Source organism: Vipera berus, assembly GCF_964194415.1.
Source record: "Vipera berus genome assembly, chromosome: 6".
NCBI classification, from domain to species: domain Eukaryota; kingdom Metazoa; phylum Chordata; class Lepidosauria; order Squamata; family Viperidae; genus Vipera; species Vipera berus.
Window position 1 is genome coordinate 3,046,653 of NC_138208.1, and position 18,829 is coordinate 3,065,481.

The 18,829-nt window shown below is 43.6% G+C and overlaps 1 protein-coding gene and 1 long non-coding RNA gene across 12 annotated transcripts in view; one reads left to right on the plus strand and one right to left on the minus strand.

Moving 5' to 3' along the window:
* Positions 1-741, minus strand: part of LOC308670122 — a 236,326-nt gene extending 235,585 nt beyond the window's left edge. Inside the window, exon 1 of the long non-coding RNA XR_014026951.1 lies at positions 511-741. This is a non-coding gene — a long non-coding RNA (uncharacterized lncRNA). The remainder of the gene's footprint in view (positions 1-510) is intronic.
* Positions 1-18,829, plus strand: part of GSAP (gamma-secretase activating protein) — a 65,079-nt gene that overhangs the window by 5,417 nt on the left and 40,833 nt on the right. For 10 of the 11 annotated variants that reach the window (XR_014026936.1, XR_014026937.1, XR_014026938.1 and 7 more), the window contains exons 3-13: positions 1,451-1,507; positions 3,466-3,535; positions 6,120-6,173; positions 6,280-6,368; positions 8,338-8,407; positions 9,767-9,813; positions 12,330-12,434; positions 14,706-14,765; positions 15,602-15,645; positions 17,143-17,228; positions 18,201-18,278. Coding sequence is in view for 5 of the 11 variants with exons in the window: in XM_081331301.1 (XP_081187427.1) it covers positions 1,451-1,507; positions 3,466-3,535; positions 6,120-6,173; positions 6,280-6,368; positions 8,338-8,407; positions 9,767-9,813; positions 12,330-12,434; positions 14,706-14,765; positions 15,602-15,645; positions 17,143-17,228; positions 18,201-18,278 (760 nt within the window). In the remaining 6 variants the exon portion in view is untranslated. The remainder of the gene's footprint in view (positions 1-1,450; positions 1,508-3,465; positions 3,536-6,119; positions 6,174-6,279; positions 6,369-8,337; positions 8,408-9,766; positions 9,814-12,329; positions 12,435-14,705; positions 14,766-15,601; positions 15,646-17,142; positions 17,229-18,200; positions 18,279-18,829) is intronic. The other variant, XM_081331304.1, reaches the window with a different exon arrangement.

Below are 18,829 nucleotides of genomic sequence, written 5' to 3' on the forward strand. Positions count from 1 at the left end.
AGCTTGCTTCTCTCTTTAACAATCTTCCACCCGTTACTTCTTGTCCTATTCTCAGGTAGCTTGGAGAATAGGTTGACCCCCCTCTTCTCTGTGTCAACTCAAGTACTGGAAGACTGCTATCATGTCACCCCTAAACCTTTTCTTCATTAGACATATAAGGAAAGGTTGCTGGAATTGGGTATGTGTAGTTTAACGAAGAGAAGGACGAGGGGTGACATGATAGCAGCGTTCCAGTATCTCAGGGGCTGCCCCAAAGAAGAGGGAATCAAGCTATTCTCCGAAGCGCCTGAAGGCAGGAGAAGAAGGAACGGATGGAAACTAGTCAAGGAGAGAAGCAACCTGGAACTAAGGAGAAACTTCCTGACAGTTAGAACAACTAACCAGTGGAACAACCTGCCTCCAGAAGTGGTGAATGCTCCAACACTGGAAGTTTTTAAGAAGAGACTGGACAGCCATTTGCCTGAAATGGTATAGGGTTTCCTGCCTGAGCAGGGGGTTGAACTAGATGACCTCCAAGATCCCTTCCAACTTCTTCTTCTTCTTCTTCTTCTTCTTCTTCTTCTTCTTCTTCTTCTTCTTCTTCTTCTTCTTCTTCTTCTTCTTCTTCTTCTTCTTCTTCTTCTTCTTCTTCTTCTTCTTCTTCTTCTTCTTCTTCTTCTTCTTCTTCTTCTTCTTCTTATTATTATTATTATTATTATTATTATTATTATTATTATTATTATTATTATTATTATTATTATTATTATTATTATTATACAAGATATACCTAGGTCCCCCAACTGTTCACTGCATGTTTTAGCCTCCAGTCCCCTGATCATCTTTGTTGCTCTTCTCTGCGCTCTGCTCTAAGATCAACCTTAGTGAGTTTTCAATTTCCCAACGTAGTTTTTGCTAGGTGAAAAAGAGACATGGACGAAGGATGAAGTAAATGATACCAAAATAAAAAGAGTATCAGGAAAGGATCTCCATACGTTTACACTACTTTTTTATATTTTTTATTTTATTTTATCCAATACCTGACCATCCCTCTCTATCCAAATAATGCCAAGCAACGAACAAAATAAAAACAAGGGATTGCATTAAAATCAAGTTAGGTTTTCTTAACATAGGATTAACGATTGAAAGATGCCATGGCATAAATAGGATCCTAAGCTTTCTATTTTTTTTAATGAATAAAAAAAATCTTCATTATTTTTCTTCTTGTCTTTTTTTTTTTTACATACTAAGAGCAGCTTGACATATAGGAATAAAGTAGTTTCAAGTTTCCTACCACTTTCTGACTATGGAAGGATGGATGCCACCTTTTAAATTTAGGCATATCCCAGACTGCAGATATCGCCAAAATAAAACTGGCAAAGTTTTGACGGAGAAAGCATTTTCGTAATGGAGAGTAAATATTTAAAATGGGATAAAAATGTGAATATTTAAAACTCAACCCCTTTCTTTGCAGGGACCTCAGGAATGCACGCATGTTGGCTTGTATGATGATCATGATAAAAAAAACCAGGTAGGCCTTATTTGCTGAATTTGCCATCTGTAAGGATTGAATGATAGTCGAATGTTGTCTTTAATGTTACAACTTCTCCTCTTAAAAGCAAAAGTTCAATATAATCACAGTATAACAATATAATATTATATATTATAATAACAGTATAGGTAAAGGTAAAGGTTCCCCCGCACATGCGTGCTAGTCGTTTCCGACTCTAGGGGCCGGTGCTCATCTCCGTTTCAAAGCCGAAGAGCCAGCGCTTGTCCGAGGACCTCTCCGTGGTCATGTGGCCGGCATGACTAGACGCCCAAGGCACACGGAACACTGTTACCTTCCCACCGTAGTGGTCCCTATTTTTCTCCTTGCATTTTTACGTGCTTTCGAACTGCTAGGTTGGCAGAAGCTGGGACGAGTAACAGGCGCTCACTCTGCTACGCGGCACTCGAGATTCGACCCCCCAAACTGCCGACCTTCTGATCGACAAGCTCAGCATCCTAACCCACTGAGCCACCACGTCCCATGTAATAACAGTATAATAATAGTATAATATTTAGGAGAGGACCCTGTGACAGGTAGGGGGATGACTGACGACCGCAGTTAACCCCAAAATTGTTGTTGCTAAGCGAGACAATTCTTCAGTGAGTTTTGCCCCATTTTATGACTTTTCTTGCCCCTGGCCGTTAAGTGAACCCCTCCACTTGTTCAGTTAGTCACCTGGTTGTTAAGTGAATCCGGCTTGCCCCGTTGACTTTGCTGGTCCGAAGGTCGCCAAAGGGGATCACGTGACCTCGAGACACCGTGACCGTTGTAAATATGAGTCAGTTGCCAAGTGTCAGAATTTTGATCATGTGACCCTGGGGATGGTGCAACGTTCGTAAGGGTGACAAATGGGCATAAGTCATTTGTGGGGGGGTTTTGAGCGCTGTTGTAACTTTGAACGGTCATGAAATGAACCGTTGGAAGTCGAGGACTACCTGTATAATGGTGGTTTAGAGGGCTGGGTTAGGAGAGGGGAGTGGGGGACCCGGGTTTTAATCCTGCTTTGGGCATGGGAGCTAACTGGGTGCCCTTGGGCCTGTCCTCTCTCTCTCAGCCCTGAACTTTGCCAGGTTAAGCTCCGTGCAAAACGAACAGGGCCTACAACCAAGTGAGAGAAAGGCTAGGAAGATGGTTGATAATTCAGGCGTTGGGGCCGAAAGCTTTCCATGGACTTCGGTTGGTTGGGCTTTGGTGCGTAAAGCTGTGTCCAGAAGAATCACCAAGTAACAAAGCTTAGAACTAAGGAGACATTTCCTTACAGCAAGAACAATTAACCAGTGGGACTACTTGCCTCCAGAAATGGTGAATGCTCCAACACTGGAAGTTTTTAAGAAGAGGCTGGACAACCATTTGCCTAAAATGGTATAGGGTTTCCTGCCTGGGCAGGGGGGTTGGACTAGAAGACCTCCAAGGTCCCTTCCAACTTTTCTTCTTGTTCTTGTTCTTCTTGTTCTTGTTCTTGTTGTTGTTGTGGTTGTTGATGTTTTTTTTTGTTGTTGTTGTTGTTGTTGTTGTTGTTGTTGTTCTTCTTCTTCTTCTTCTTCTTCTTCTTCTTCTTCTTCTTCTTCTTCTTCTCCTCCTCCTCCTCCTCCTCCTCCTCCTCCTCCTCTTCCTCCTCCTCCTCCTCCTCCTCCTCCTCCTCCTCCTCCTCCTCCTTATTATCATCATCATCGTCATCATGCCAGTGTGAGTCAGTGACTTCATTCACAACTTGTAAATAAACCTTTCTACGCCATGCTTTCCTTTCTGGAGATTTACTGAACATCACCTCTTGGTTGGTTCACCTAAAATGCGAAGCTGTAGATTATGGTTTATAAAACTCGGTGCCTGAAGTGTGCATGACCCTAAACTAAAGCCAAGTCTGATGCCTATGTGGCTTAGCTTGATTTGGAAACCCCTGTTTGTAACCCAGGTTACAACCATTTCTTTTTCAACAGCACCTGTATACTTTTGAAAAAGGCCTGCGTGTGATCAGCTGCTCAGTCAATCATGAAAAGACTTTGTTAGGTAAGCCCTCTGGTTGAGTGATGTTGTATGTCGATATAGACCCCTTTGGTTTTGACCAGTTTTATGATTATATCCCCTTCACACTCTTTTTTAAAAAATTCAGATACTAAGTTTTTCAAGAATTTGGAAATTGCCATGGAACGGTATCACGCTTCTCCGGTATCATGCTTCTCCTTATCTGGGTTTTTGTTAGTTCGATTTGTATTCTATCCTTCCAGATCTCATAAAAATCCTACTTCCAATTTTTATCTATGCTGTGGGATATTTGGTCTAAAGATGTTTCAGGAGCATTTATCCAGTAAGTTTTCGTGGCTCGGGGTGGGTTTCAAACTGAGTTGAAGCGTCTAAGCTACAGCCTGACTTTGATTCACTGGTTGAATGGAAAACCGCTAAACCAGGCACCTTCAAACTTGTCCCTTTTATGACTTGTGGACTTCAACTCCCAGAATTCTGGGAGTTGAAGTCCACAAGTCATAAAAGGGACAAGTTTGAAGACTCCTCCCAGAATTCCTTAGCCAGGCACACTGGCTGAGGAATTCTGGGAGTTGAAATCCACAAGTCATCAAAGGGCCAAGTTTGAAGACCCCTCCCAGAATTCCTCAGCCAGGCATGCTGGCTGAGGAATTCTGGGAGTTGAAGTCCACAAGTCATCAAAGGGCCAAGTTTGCTCAAATTGTACCTAGGCAGGAATCACACAGTTGTAGGAGTATACATGAAAAGGAGAAGATGCTTTCTTTCACATATAGAACATAGAATTATAGGGCTGGAAAGGACCTGACAGGTCAGAATCAGAATTAGAGCTGAAAGGGACCTTGGAGGTCTTCTAGTCCAGCCCCCTACTCAAGCAGGAGAACCATCTCAAACACTTGACTGTCTAGCCCCTTCTTAAAAACCTCCAGTGATGAAGCACCCACAACTTCTGGTGGCAAGCTGTTCCACTGGTTGATTGTCCTCACTGTCAGGAAGTTTCTCCTTAAATTCCAGGTTGCTTCTCTCTTTGGTCAGTTTCCAACCATTGTTTCTATTCTGTGATGCTTTGGAGAATAATTTGATCCCTTCTTCTTTGTGGCAGCCCCCCAGATACTGGAATTCTGCTATCATGTCTCCCCTATTTCTTCTTTTCTTTAGACTAGCCAAGCCCAAGTCCCACAGCCGTTCTCCGTATGTTTTAGTCTCCAGGCCTTGGATCATCTTAGTTGCTCTTCTCTGAACTTTTTCCAAGGTCTCAACATCTTTTTTTGTAACATGGAGACCAAAACTGGCTGCAGTATTCCAGGTGTGGCCTCACTAGGGTTCTATAAAGCGGTACTAACACATTGCATGATCTTGATTCTGTGCCTCTGCTTATGCAACCCAGGATTGTATTAGCCTTTTTGGCTGCTGCTGCTGCTGCACACGGCTGGCTGCTTCTTCTCTGCGGACAGCCCCTGGGATTCTGGAAGACAGCTAACATGTCAGCCCTTCTCTTTGCTAGGTGACACGTACTCAGTTTCCTTAACCGTTCATCCCGGTTGAACTTCAGGAAGAACTTTTCAACTGCGCAAACTGTCAGCCTACGGGACAGGCTTCCTCATGTAGCGATGAGTTCTCCTTAACTAGAGGCCTTCGGGAAGAGGCTGGATGGCCATCTCTCAGGGATGCTCTTTTGGATCCTGGCCCTTAGCCGAGTCAGACTAGATGACCTCTATGCTTCCACTTTCTGCAGAACCGTTCCTTTTGTCGAACTTTCCTTCCATAAAGCGTCTAGTCCGGGGGTAGGCAACCTCGGCTCTTTTATGACTCATGGACTTCAACTCCCAGAATTCCTGAGTCAGCCACGCTGAGGGGAAAAGGAGGGGTTTCCAAGCTGAGCCATGCTGGCTCAGGAATTCTGGGAGTTGAAGTCCACGAGTCATAAAGCGGCTTAGGCCTAGGCCAGGGGTAGGCCACCTTGGCTCTTTTATGACTCGTGGACTTCAACTCCCAGAATTCCTGAGCCAGCCATGCTGAGGAGAAAGGGAGAGGTTTCCAAGCTGAGCCATGCTGGCTCAGGAATTCTGGGAGTTGAAGTCTACGAGTCATAAAAGAGCCGAGGTTGCCTACCCATGGCCTAGGCCTAGGCCGCTTTATGACTTGTGGACTTCAACTCCCAGCATTCCTGAGCCAACCACGCTGAGGGGAAAGGGAGAGGTTTCCAAGCTGAGCCATGCTGGCTCAGGAATTCTGGGAGTTGAAGTCCACGAGTCATAGAGTGGCCTAGGCCAGGGGTAGGCAACCTTGGCTCTTTGATGACTTGTGGACTTCAACTCCCAGAATTCCTGAGCCAGAATGGAAACCTCTCCCTTTCCCCTCAGCGTGGCTGGCTCAGGAATTCTGGGAGTTGAAGTCCACGAGTCATAAAAGAGCCGAGGTTGCCTACCCCTGGTCTAGTCAAATGTTCAGTGCTTGGTGATTCTGTGGATCAGTTATCTCCTCATCTCCTCCACTACTTTGTTCTGCTTCTTTTGAGTTGTTCTGTGCTCTGGCTGGTGTCGGCTTTGATGGCGATTATATTTGCTTATATTTTCAATATCTTGTTTTTTGTTGTTGTTTTTTTTTAAATCAGCCATCAGTTTTCTTCGGACCATCCAGGAACAGAAAACGCTCCTATTTCAAACAGGTACTCAAATGACCTCAGCGCCCTTAAATGGACTTGGCAAACCACTGAATTACGGATTAATATTCTCTTCGTCGTTTTTTGTTTTTCTCTCTCTTTATTATTCCAGTTCCTAAATGTCTGACCTTGCTCGTTGAAATTCACCCGCTTAATAATGTGAAAGTTTTGAAGGCTGTGGATAGCTGGGTCAGCGTACAAGTAAGTGAGTTTTATTCATATTTTTTTTTCCCCTCCAGATTCCAAAATGATTTGGATGCTAGTAGAATGCTGGAAAGCACCTTTGTAATTCTTTTATTGCTAAGCCTAGTAAGCAGCTTCGTACAACTGGTCCTCGGCTTACAAACAGTTTGTTTACTGGCCGACAATTGCACTGAAAAAAGTGACTTACCACCGTTTTTCACACTTAACGACCGTTGCGGCATTCCCCGAGGATCACACGATCAAAATTCAGATGCTTGGCAACTGACTCAAATTTAAGACGGTTGTCGTGTCCCTGCGGGGGCGGGGGCAGGGGGGGGGTCATCTGATCTCCCTTTGGGACCTTGTGGCAAGCAAAATCAACGGGCAAGCGACTTTCACTTAACAACCGGGTTACTAAGTGAACAACTGCAATGATTCACTTAAGAGCGGTGACGAGGAAGCTCGTAACATGGGGTAAAATTCACTTAGCAAGTGTCTCGCTTGGCAACATCCATTTTGGGCTCCAAATTGTGGTTGTAAGTCGAGGATGACCTGTGCCTACATATGCCTCCCAAATGGGACTTATCTTTTAGCAATAAACTCAGGTCAAACTTAAAATATTATCAAGAGTTACACAGAGTTGCCCCGTCTTCACGATAAAGCAACGCTTGGCAGCTTGCCGTGAAAACGGCCATAAAATCAGAATGTTAAAATCTACAATTAAAAGGCATCAGCAGCGTCATCAATAGCAAGACAGCGGAGAGACGTGATGTCAAAAATAATGCAGGCGTTTCCTTGAATCTTCCGACCCAGTCGTGTTTTAAGGGACTTCGGGAAGGGGGTCAAGGATGCGGCCAGCCTCACCCTGGGAGGGACAGTGTTCCACAGGGCTGGGGCCAGAGCATAAAAGGCCCATCTCTTAGGTTCTCTCAAATGAAGCTGGGGGTCTCTGAGCCTGGCTGTTTTCTTGCAGACGTTTCATGACCCAACTAGGTAACATCATCAGTGCTGGAAGGGAGGGGGTTTTGCAGAGTGGAGGAGGAGGAGGAGTGGAGGAGGAGGAGGAGAAAGAGGGAGATGGAGGAGGACGGTGGGGTCCTTGGTGCTCTCTGAGTTGGGTTGTTTTCTTCCAGACGTTTCATGACCCAACTAGGTAACATCATCTATGCTAGAAGGGAGGGGGGTTTGCAGAGTGGAGGAGGAGAAGAGGAGGAGGAGGAGGAGGAGGAAGTGGAGAAAGAGGAAGAGGGGGAGGGGAGGAGAGGAGAGGAGAGGGAGAGAGGAGGAGGACGGTGGGGTCCTTGGTGCTCTCTGAGTTGGGTTGTTTTCTTCCAGACATTTCATGACCCAACTAGGTAACATCATCAATGCTAGAAGAGAGTAGGGTTTGTGGAATGATGGAGAAGGAGGAGAAGCGGAGGAGGGGAGGGGAGGGAGGGGGAAGGAGGACTGAGGGATCCTTGGTGCTCTCTGAGCTTGGCTGTTTTCTTGCAGACGTTTCATGACCCAACTAGGCAACTTCCTCAGTGCTAGAAGGGAGAAGTGTTTGTGGAATGATGGAGGAGGAGGAGGAGGAGGAATGTGGGGTCCTTGGTGCTCTCTGAGCTTGGCTGTTTTCTTGTAGACGTTTCATTACCAAACCAAGTTACATCATCGGCATTGATGCTCTGACCTAGCCTGGTAATGAAACGTCTGCAAGAAAATAGCCGCACACAGAGAGCGTTAAGAAAACCCCACAGCTGGACCTCGAGCAACAAATATTCTCTTTTATTGATTGATGAAACCTTTTGGCAGATGGGACCCACAAGATACTATCACTTCTGGATCTGGTGGGACAGGCAGCTAGAGCTGGGTGAAGGCAGTCCCTCAAATAACAAGTTACGTTAATTAGATCCAATTATGAGTCTCCATTAGACAAATATGTGATGCCGGTGGCAAACCGTAATATATTTTTTAAAAAAAATCTCTGAACAATTCTCTTTTTCAGTTCCTATATCCCGTTACAGATAAAACGTCGTTTTCCAATAATTGCCTCCTACTCATTTCAGAAGATAAATGTAAGTGCTTTTCTGCATTTTGATGGCAAGATCCTTGGCAGGTCCTAGGTTTAGTGTGTTAAAAGGCAGTAGGAAAACCAACACACATACATATCAGAATTGCGTATAGGAAATGCTGCCTGTATGTTGTTCCCCTTATTTTCTCCACGTTTATTCAAAATGACAGAGTTTATGGACAGGAGTAAATGGGGTGACTTCTTCAAATAATTGCATTCTGCTGAATTAACCCAAAGAAAATAGGGGTGACTTGATAGGAGCAATTCAGTATTTGAGGGGCTGCCCCAAAGAAGAGGGAGTCAAGCTATTCTCCAAAGCACCCAAAGGCAGGACAAGAAACAACGGCTGGAAACTGACCAAAGAGAGAAGCAACCTGGAATTAAGGAGAAACTTCCTAACAGTTAGGACAATTAACCAGTGGAACAGCTTGCCACCAGAAATCGTGGGTGCTTCATCACTGCAGGTTTTTAAGAAGAGACTAGATAGTCACTTGTCTGAAATGGTATAGGTTCTCCTGCTTGAGCAGGGGGTTGGACTAGAAGACCTCCAAGGTCCCTTCCAGCTCTATTCTATTCTATTATTATTATTATTATTATTATTATTATTATTATTATTATTATTATTATTATTATTATTATTATTATCTTGTCGCTACATGTCATTTGCCCTTTCAGCCTCCCCTTTGAACCCCGATAACAGAAACGAACAAATGTATACACCCAACGTACAGATTTTGCTAAATCATGTTCGATATACCTGGAGGCTAAAACATATAGGGAACGGTTGCTGGAATTGGGTATGTGTAGTTTAATGAAGAGAAGGGTGAGGGGGTGACAGGATAGCAGTGTTCCAATATCTCAGGGGCTGCCCCAAAGAAGAGGGAGTCAAGCTATTCTCCAAAGCGCCCGAAGGCAGGACAAGAAGCAACGGATGGAAACTAGTCAAGGAGAGAAGCAACCTGGAACTCAGGAGAAACTTCCTGACAGTGAGAACAATTAACCAGTGGAACAACCTGCCTCCAGAGGTGGTGAATGCTCCAACACTGGAAGTTTTTAAGAAGAGACTGGACAGCCATTTGTCTGAAATGGTATAAGGTTTCCTGCCTGAGCAGGGGGTTGGACTAGATGACCTCCAAGGTCCCTTCCAACATCATCATCATCATCATTATTATTATTATTATTATTATTATTATTATTATTATTATTATTATTATTGTTGTTGTTGTTTTGTTGTTTGTTGTTGTTGTTGTTGTTGTTATTATTATTATTATTATTATTATTATTATTATTATTATTATTATTATACCTGATACTCTGTACCTGGATACCTGTCGCCTAAAATTGTATTTATGTTTTTCTTAAGATGCTGAAAAATTGGACGTCAGAACTGTCAAAGAAGGAGACCGGGTGGTATGTTTTAATTTTCTGCCCTTTACGCTTTTTTGTGTGACTGAAATGAGATCGGGCAGAGTGAAGAACACCCAGGTTTTGTTCTAAATGTAGCATTTCAAGATGTAAAGAATAATTACTTGGGCAGAGATCTGGTGTGGTTTTTGATGAATTATTACAAGGTAGGATGAGACTCGTTGGCATCGGAATGCAAGTTGCCAATTGGGGGAATCACCACAAATCGTTAGAGATCCACTGTAATCCCTCTCGTGGTAGAGGAAAGAGTCTCGCTTCTCCAGCTAATCTAGTTAAAGGACTATCCGCTCAGTTGTTTGTTTTTTCTACGGATTGGGGAGATTCGGCCCTTTAAATGTTGCTGGACTACCGTCCTCTTGTTACTGAAACCGATAGTAATTCAGTAACTTCAGGAGAACCACAGTCCTTGAATGTCTTCCAAGCTGTGCTGCAGCTGCCAAAAAAAGCCAACACAGTGCTAGGCTGCATGAACAGAGGGACAGAATCAAGATCAGGTGAAGTGTTAATACCGCTTTACAAGGCCTTGGTAAGGCCACACTTGGAATACGGCATCCAGTTTTGGTCACCACGATGTAAAACAGATGTTGAGACTCTTGAAAGAGGGCAGAGTAGAGCAACAAAGAGGATTAGGGGACCGGAGGCTAAAAAATACAAGGAACAGTTGCAGGAATTGGGTATGTCCAGTTTAATGAAGAGAAGGACGAGAGGGGACATGATAGCAGCCTTCCAGTATCTCAGGGGCGGCCCCAAAGAAGAGGGAGTCAAGCTATTCTCCAAAGCGCCTGAAGGCAGGACAAGAAGCAATGGATGGAAACTAGTCAAGGAGAGAAGCAACCTAGAACTAAGGAGAAACTTCCTGACAGTTAGGAACAATTAACCAGTGGAACAACCTGCCTCCAGAAGCTGTGGATGCTCCAACACTGGGAATTTTAAAGAAGAGATTGAACAACCATTTGTCTGAAATGGTATAGGGTTTCCTGCCTGAGCAGGGGGTTGGACTAGATGACCTTTAAGGTCCCTCCCAACTCTATTGTTATTGTTATTGTTGTTTTTATTTAATTTATTTATGATGATGATGACTAGAAGCAACAGAGAAGACACCTCTGAGGCTATATCTTATGTGCATAGAAGTTCTAAGAAAGAGTTAACTTCTCAGAATAAATATATCTGAGGCATTCTCTACTTAGAGAAGTGCCAAAAATGGAGAACGGTTTGGACGGGATGCATACTTAAGTTTTTAAGTATGAGCCAGCTATGTGCTTCAGCTGCCAAAAAATAGACTAACGAAGTCCTAGATGCATCAACAGAGGGATAGTTTTAATATGTGAAGTGATAGTACCCCTTTATATTGCACTGGCAAAGCCACACCTGGAGTATAAATCCTTCTGTTCCCTACTATCCAGTCAGAACCTGAAGAAGCTTCTTGGGTGAGAAACAAAATAACTTCAAAGAAAAACAAGAAAGTCCAGTTGCCTCCTGAAAAAGCATCTTTGGGACGCTTGGAATACTTCATCCAATTCTGGTTACCCCGATTTAAAAAAAAAAGATGTTGAGATCTTAGAAAAAGTGCAGAGAAGAGCAAGAAAGATCTGCAGGCTAAACCATACGATGAACGATTGAGGGAACTAGATATGTCTAGTCTATCCAAGAGAAGGACTAGGGTGCGTGATAACAGTCTTCCAATATTTGAGGGGCTCCCACAAAGAAGAGGGGGTCAAATTATTCTCCAAAGCATCTGAAGGCAGGACAAGAAACAGTGGTTGGAAGCTGATCGAACAGAGAAGCAACCTGGAATTAAGGAGAGACTTCCTAACAGTGAGGACAATTACCCAGTGGAACAGCTTTACCTTCAGAAGTTGTGGGTGCTCCATCACTGTTGTTTTTTAAGAAGACATTGGGCCTCCATTTGTCTGAAGGCAGGACAAGAAACAATGGTTGGAAACTGATCAAAGAGAGAAGCCACCTGGAATTAAGGAGAAACTTCCTAAAAAGTGAGGACAGTTAACCAGTGGAACAACCTGCCTCTCGAAATCGTAGGCGCTCCATTGCTTTTAAGAAGAGATTGGAAAGTCACTTGTCTGAGATGGTAGAGGGTCTTCTGCTTGAGCAGTGGGCTGGACTAGAAGACCTCCAATGTCCCTTCCAGCTCTATTCTAACCTATTATCTAAAGCAACTGAGAGCTGGGCAAGAAATAATGGGTGGAATCTTATTAAAGAGAGATCTAACCTAGAACTAAGGAGAAATTTCCTGATAATGAGAGAAGTTAAGCAGCGGAACCACTTGCCTCCAGAGGTTTTGTGCGCTCCAAAACTGGAGGATTTTAAGAAGAGACTGGACAGCCATTTTGTCTGAAATGGTATAGGGTTTCTTGCCTGAGCAAGGTGGGTTGGGCTAGATGACCTCCAAAGTCCCTTCCAACTCTATTAATTCCGTCTTTTGGGTTTGACATGACATTGTACTATTTCTCTCCTGTAAGAGTGCTTATTTCCTTCCCTTTTAGACGATTGAAAATCCGAGCCGGCTTTCGAAGGAGAGAATTGCCGAGGATCTGGTTTGGTCCCAGTGGGACATGCTAGAACAAAGACTTTTCTACATTGTCACAAAGGTGAAAAACGAGAAATGTTTGTCTTTTCTTGATCACACAGTTCGCTTATTCTTTACGTGGTGGGTTATTTGATAATAGCAGTTTGGCCCCCATCTTAAAATGACGTGGAGCCATTGACCTAGAGGAGATTGAGGTCACACCTGGAAGACTTTTCAGGAGAAAAAAATAATAATCTTGCTCTGTCTTTTCTCCCTTTTTACGTGGAAATTTTTTTAAAAAAACAACAACGTACTGGAATTCTGGGGCCAATTACAAAATTGGTTCCAGAACTATAACATAAAATTGTTAACCAGTTTGGTCAGGTGGTGGATGCAACAGGCAAGGACTTGGTCCCTCCCTCTCAGACCAACCCACCTCACAGGATTGTTGTTGTGGGGAAAATAGCAGGAAGAAATATTAGGTACGTTTCTCACCATGAGTTATTTATAACAGTAATAAAGGTGGGATTAAAAAAAAATCTGGTATATGATGGTGTAGAGCAGAGGTCTTCAAACCTGGTCCTTTTATGACTTGTGGACTTCAACTCCCAGAATTCAGTGGCGTTTAAGGGGGATATCCATGTCGGTGTTCTTCTGTTTATAAGGGCTTCATGGGGTCAATAGATCTTGTGATGGGTCAGGTGTGGGTGTGTCAAGTGAGAGACTTGTGACAGGTCCTGTGATAGGTTAGGTCAGGTGAGGTGAGGGTCCCACCAGGACAGGGACCTGTGATGGGTCAGGTGTGGGTGTGTCAAGTGAAGGTCTTGTGGTGGGTCTCATGATGGGTCAGGTGTGATTCACCAGTGAGTCTTGTGATGGGTCAGGTGTGATTCACCAGTGACAATCTTGTGATAGATCAGGTGTGAGTCACTAGTTAGAGTTTTGTGATGGGTCTTGTAATGGGGAGCTTAGGTCAGATCAGAGTCTCAACAGGGAAGAGTCTTTTGATGGGTCAGGTGTGGGTGTGTCCAGTAAAGGTCTTGTGGTGGGTCTCGTGATGGGTCAGTTGTGAGTCACCAGTGAGAGTCTTGTGATGGGTCAGTTGTGAGTCACCAGTTAGAGCAGGGGTCTTCAAACTCGGCCCTTTTATGACTCATGGACTTCAACTCCCAGAATTCCTCAGCCAGCATACCTGGCTGAGAAATTCTGGGAGTTGAAGTCCATGAGTCATAAAAGGGCCGAGTTTGAAGACCTCTGAGTTAGAGTTTTGTGATGGGTCTTGTGATGGGGAAGTCATGTCAGACCAGGGAAGAGTCTTGTGATAGGTCAAGTGTGGGTGTGTCAAGTGAAGGTCTTGTGATGGGGACGTAAGGTCAGCTCAGGGTCATTATGGGAAGGTGAACTGCTAGTGGGAGTGGGGCTTGCCTGGGTTGGTTGGGGGTTGGTGCCATTGCTGGTTGACTGTGTGGTTGATTTGGATCCTGATGGATTCATCACCTGGTTGTGGGTCGATGTGTCTGTGGATGGAATTGCTTGTGGAGTGCCAAGACTTCGGTGAACCCACGAGCGTGGCGGGGGGGGTTGCGTGGCCAATGATTTCTGTGTTGCTCCAATCGAACTGGTGCTGATTGGTGTCGGTGTGGGTAGAGATTAAGGGTTTGTGATTGTGGCATTTGACTGCTAGCCGGTGTTCATGGATCCTGTTTTTTAATTGACGTGAGGTTTGTCCCACGTAGAATTGATTGCAAAGTGATTTTGTAAATGACATTGTTTCTTTCATCTTGACTTACTTATCTTTGATTTTGGTTTTCCTCTTAATGAAAATTATGCTGTTTGGTGTCAGAATCTGATGTCTTGATAGAAAAGGGGTTCATGAACTAAAATAATAGGATTCATTTTTCCAAATACCATTGAAGTTAGTAATTAAAGCTGTTGTAATTGAGAACCAAGGGATTTTCTCGCGAATGAAATATGTGGCTGGTTAATTCGTAATACCAAAGGTGTACTGTAGTTTTGTAATTTTGAATGGTCGCTAAAAAAAACTCTTGTAAGTCAAGGACTATCTTATTCAATTTGATATGCCATAATAATAATTTGCAGCTACAGTCTCCTCTTAATGAAAATCTTAATTTTTGCATTGTCTGATCAGGGAGAGTTCAAAGTAAGTTGCAAAAGAAAACATGCAAATCAATTACTCTTCCCTTTTTTGGCTCCACAGTTAAGAATCTGTTGAGAAACTTTCATTTGTAATTAAAAATAATAATAATTTAGATTTTTTCTGGAGCCAGGTTAATGTTTACCTCCCCAGATCAAACTTCAGTCTGTGTTAATATATATATTTTTTTTATTGTAGGAAGAACGGGACACATTAAATTGCATCCAATTTTATCCCAATAAAGACTTTAAACTAATAGTAAGTTCCCCTGGAGGTTTTATATATTGAAAGTAATGTTAAAGGATAATATCCATTTTTAAATCGTAAACAGAAATAGCATATATACAGGGTTAAACAAAATTTAAATAAGCCACATTTGATTGCATTCAGACATTATTTGGAAGCAAGCGAATTTACATTATGGTTTAGTGCAGTATATATAAGGGACGCGGTGGCTCAGTGGGTTAGGACGCTGAGCTTGTCGATCAGAAGGTTGGCAGTTTGGCAGGTCGGATCCTGAGTGCCGCGTAGCAGAGTGAGCGCCTGTTACTCGTCCCAGCTTCCGCCAACCTAGCAGTTCGAAAGCACGTCAAAATGCAAGTAGAAAAATAGGGACCACTCCGGTGGGAAGGTAACAGCGTTCCGTGCGCCTTTGGCATCTAGTCATGCTGGCCACATGACCACGGAGACGTCCTCGGACAAGCGCCGGCTCTTCGGCTTTGAAATGGAGATGAGCACCAGCCCCTAGAGTTGGAAACGACTAGCACGCATGTGCAGGGGAACCTTTACCTTTACCTTACCTTAGTGCAGTATATGTGAACGTAACATCTACTCCTTGTGTATTGCAATGCACGCTGGTTATTAAACACGTGACCTGCCTCCTTTAACGAATCAACAGTTCCAAAAACAGGCTATCTCAAACCAGGAGCAAGCAGAGCATAATAGAGCCTAGATACGTTATATTATGTATTGACCAGTAGGAGGCACTATGCGACTGGTTTTATTCTTACTGGGACTCTTCAGGGTTGATGTTCTGTGTTCAGCAAAAATAGTGTTCCTCTCAAAATCCTCAAACCTCTTTGTTTTTTAAACAGCTCGAAACACCTTTAGAGATTTCTGTGGCTGACATAAGATTAAGGTGAGTTTACGGGGGCAAAAAAAACTTCTCTTTGCTTCTGTGAATGTAATACAGGAAATACAATTTTTAAAAAATTGAAAAAGCATATAAAAATGGAAAAAATAATAATAACACCCCACAACCCTCTAAAACAGGGGTCTTCAAACTTGGCCCTTTTATGACTTGTGGACTTCCAGAATTCCTGGGAGTTGAAGCGTGCCTGGCTGAGGAATTCTGGGAGTTGAAGTCCACAAGTCATAAAAGGGCTAGGTTTGAAGACCCCTGCTCTAAAAGGACCTAGAAAGAAAAAATAAATAAACCTAGATGGTACATATTCACACGTAGGTGTAATGAGAATTCTGCGTCAGCGTTTCCACCCCTTAATAGCTGTATCATTGTAATCGTAGGTAGCTAATCTACATTGCTGAGTAGTTTGCATGTTGCTAATGGACCTCACCTCTGCAAATCATTTGAGTTGTTGGGACCGTATGCTTATCCTTCCAAAATAGTTAAACTGAGTTAAAAAAATCAATCATCTAGTTTAATGAAGAGAAGGACCAGGGGGCACATGATAGCGGTCTTCCAATCTCTCAGGGGCTGCCCCAAAGAAGAGGGAGTCAAGCTATTCTCCAAAGAGCCTGAAGGCAGGACAAGAAGCAATGGATGGAAACTCACCAAGGAGAGAAGCAACCTAGAATGAAGAAGGAATTTCCTCACAGTTAGAACAATTAATCAGTGGAACAACCTGCCTCCAGAAGCGGTGAATGCTCCAACACTGGAAGCCTTTAAGAAGAGACTGGACTGTCTGAAATGGTAGGGTCTTCTGCCTGAGCAGGGAGTCGGACTAGATGACCTCCAAGGTCCCTTTCAACTATTATTATTATCTTTTAGTCATTAAACACGAACCTCAGTCAGCTGAACATTCAAATTGACTGGCGCTAATGGTTGACATGGGTTGCTGCCAGATTATCATCATCATCATCATCATCATCATCTTTACAATGAAACAGTGTACTTGAGTTGCAGACATCCCTGCTGATTCCTTTCGCAAGGATTATGAATTTCAGCTTATTGATTTATGGCATGTATTCCAGAAAGGGACATGGTGGCTCAGTGGGTTAGGGCGCTGAGCTTGTCGATCAGAAGGTCGGCAGTTTGGCGGGTTGAATCCCGAGTACCGCGTAGCAGAGTGAGCGCCTGTTACTCGTCCCAGCTTCTGCCAACCTAGCAGTTCGAAAGCACGGAAAAATGCAAGTAGAAAACTAGGGACCACTCCGGTGGGAAGGTAACAGCGTTCCGTGCGCCTTTGGCGTCTAGTCATGCCGGCCACATGACCACGGAGACGTCCTCGGACAAGCGCCGGCTCTTCGGCTTTGAAACGGAGATGAGCACCGGCCCCTAGAGTCGGAAAGGACTAGCACGCATGTGCGGGGGAACCTTTACCTTTACCTTATGTATTCCAGTAAAGTAGCTCTTTGGGATAAAGACGCAGTGGTAACCCCTGTTTTCTCTTCCCAGATTTGTGAACCTGAATTATAGCTGTTATCAAGACCAGGAAGTTACACCAAAACCTTTGGATGTGCATATTTTTACCAGCGACACAGGTTTGCGTACAAGAGAAGGAGGCTTGCTTTTGAAAAACAAGCAACTGGGAATCTTTTGAGTTATATAATTTGCAGATTTTTCTCCTTTGGTTTCTTGCCGTAATGCAGAACGACCTTATCTTCCAGAGCGATTGCCTATCCTTAATTGTATATCCAAGGACAGGCAGCTAACAATTCCCCCAGATCTCACAGGAAGCATGTAGGTAGTCCTTGATTTACGACCACAGCGGAGCTAACAAATTTCCATTGCTGAGGCAGACAGCAATTAAGTGGCTTTTGTCCTCTTTTGCGGCCCCTCCTGACCCAGTTGTTAAGTGATTCACTTAGCAGTTGTTAAATTAGCAACACTCTTCTTAAGTGAGTCTAGCTTCCCCGCCCCCCCCCCCCGCCCCACTTTGCTTCTCAGAAGGTCACAAAAGGGGAGTCACATGACCCCGGGAAATCGCAACCGTCATAAATACGAGTCAGTTGCTGAATTCTGATCACGCGACCACGGGGGGGGGGATGCTGCCATGGTCCTAAGTGTGGAAAAGGGTCATAATTTACTTTTTTTTTCCCCGGTGCTGCTGTAACTTCCATCAGTCACTAAATCAGGGGTCTTCAAACTTGGCCCTTTTATGACTTGTGGACTTCAACTCCCAGAATTCCTGGGAGTTGAAGCGTGCCTGGCTGAGGAATTCTGGGAGTTGAAGTCCACAAGTCATAAAAGGGCCAAGTTTGAAGTCCCCTGCACTAAATAAATGGTTATAAATTGAGGTCTCCCTGTACATTTTTCCTGTAATAATGACGAATGTAAAATAGTCTGGGAAGATCTGTCCAAACGTGGTTTATCAATACGTTCTAACTGTAATGAGCAGGATTGTTAACGAGATAATTTTGAAGGAGGATCCAATAAATCACAACTCAAGATCTTAAAAAAAAATATGGAAACTCCATATTTTTAGTTTCTTAATAATATCTTTCCTTCCTTAGGAAGCTTCTGTTTGTGTTATAGCTTGGCCACTCCGAATGCCAAAGAAGTGACATATTCTGTGGCTTTTCTACACAAAGGTAAGTTTATATTCTCCCTTACAAAATTAGCCAGAACGTTATGTCGATTAATGATGAACGGAGAGGCAGTTTGATCTAACGGTTAAGGCACCAGCCTAGAAAGCAGGAGGCGGTGAGTTCAAGTCCCACCTTAGCCAGGAAAGCCAGCTGAGTTACTTTGGGCTAGTCACTCACTTCTCAGCCTGGCCTACCTCACAGGGTGGTCGTTGCAGGGAAAACAGGAGGAGAAAGGTGCCTTGGATCTGTTCGCCACCATGATTTATTTGTAAAGATCATAAACGCAGGACACAAATACTTAAATGTTCAAGGGAAGTTATTTCCCGATAAATTTGCATGACTTTGCAGCCCTAAGACGTTTGGCCCAAACTTTTAAGGATACATTTCAAAGTTGTGTGTGTGTGTTTGTGTGTGTGTGTGTGTACACACACACACACACACACACACACACACACACACATTTCAAGATGTCTTTAAAGAAACAGGTCCATTGGAAAACTTTCACTGTTCCCTAAAGCTACTTTCTTTTATTTGAACTCTATCTCCTGTTTTAA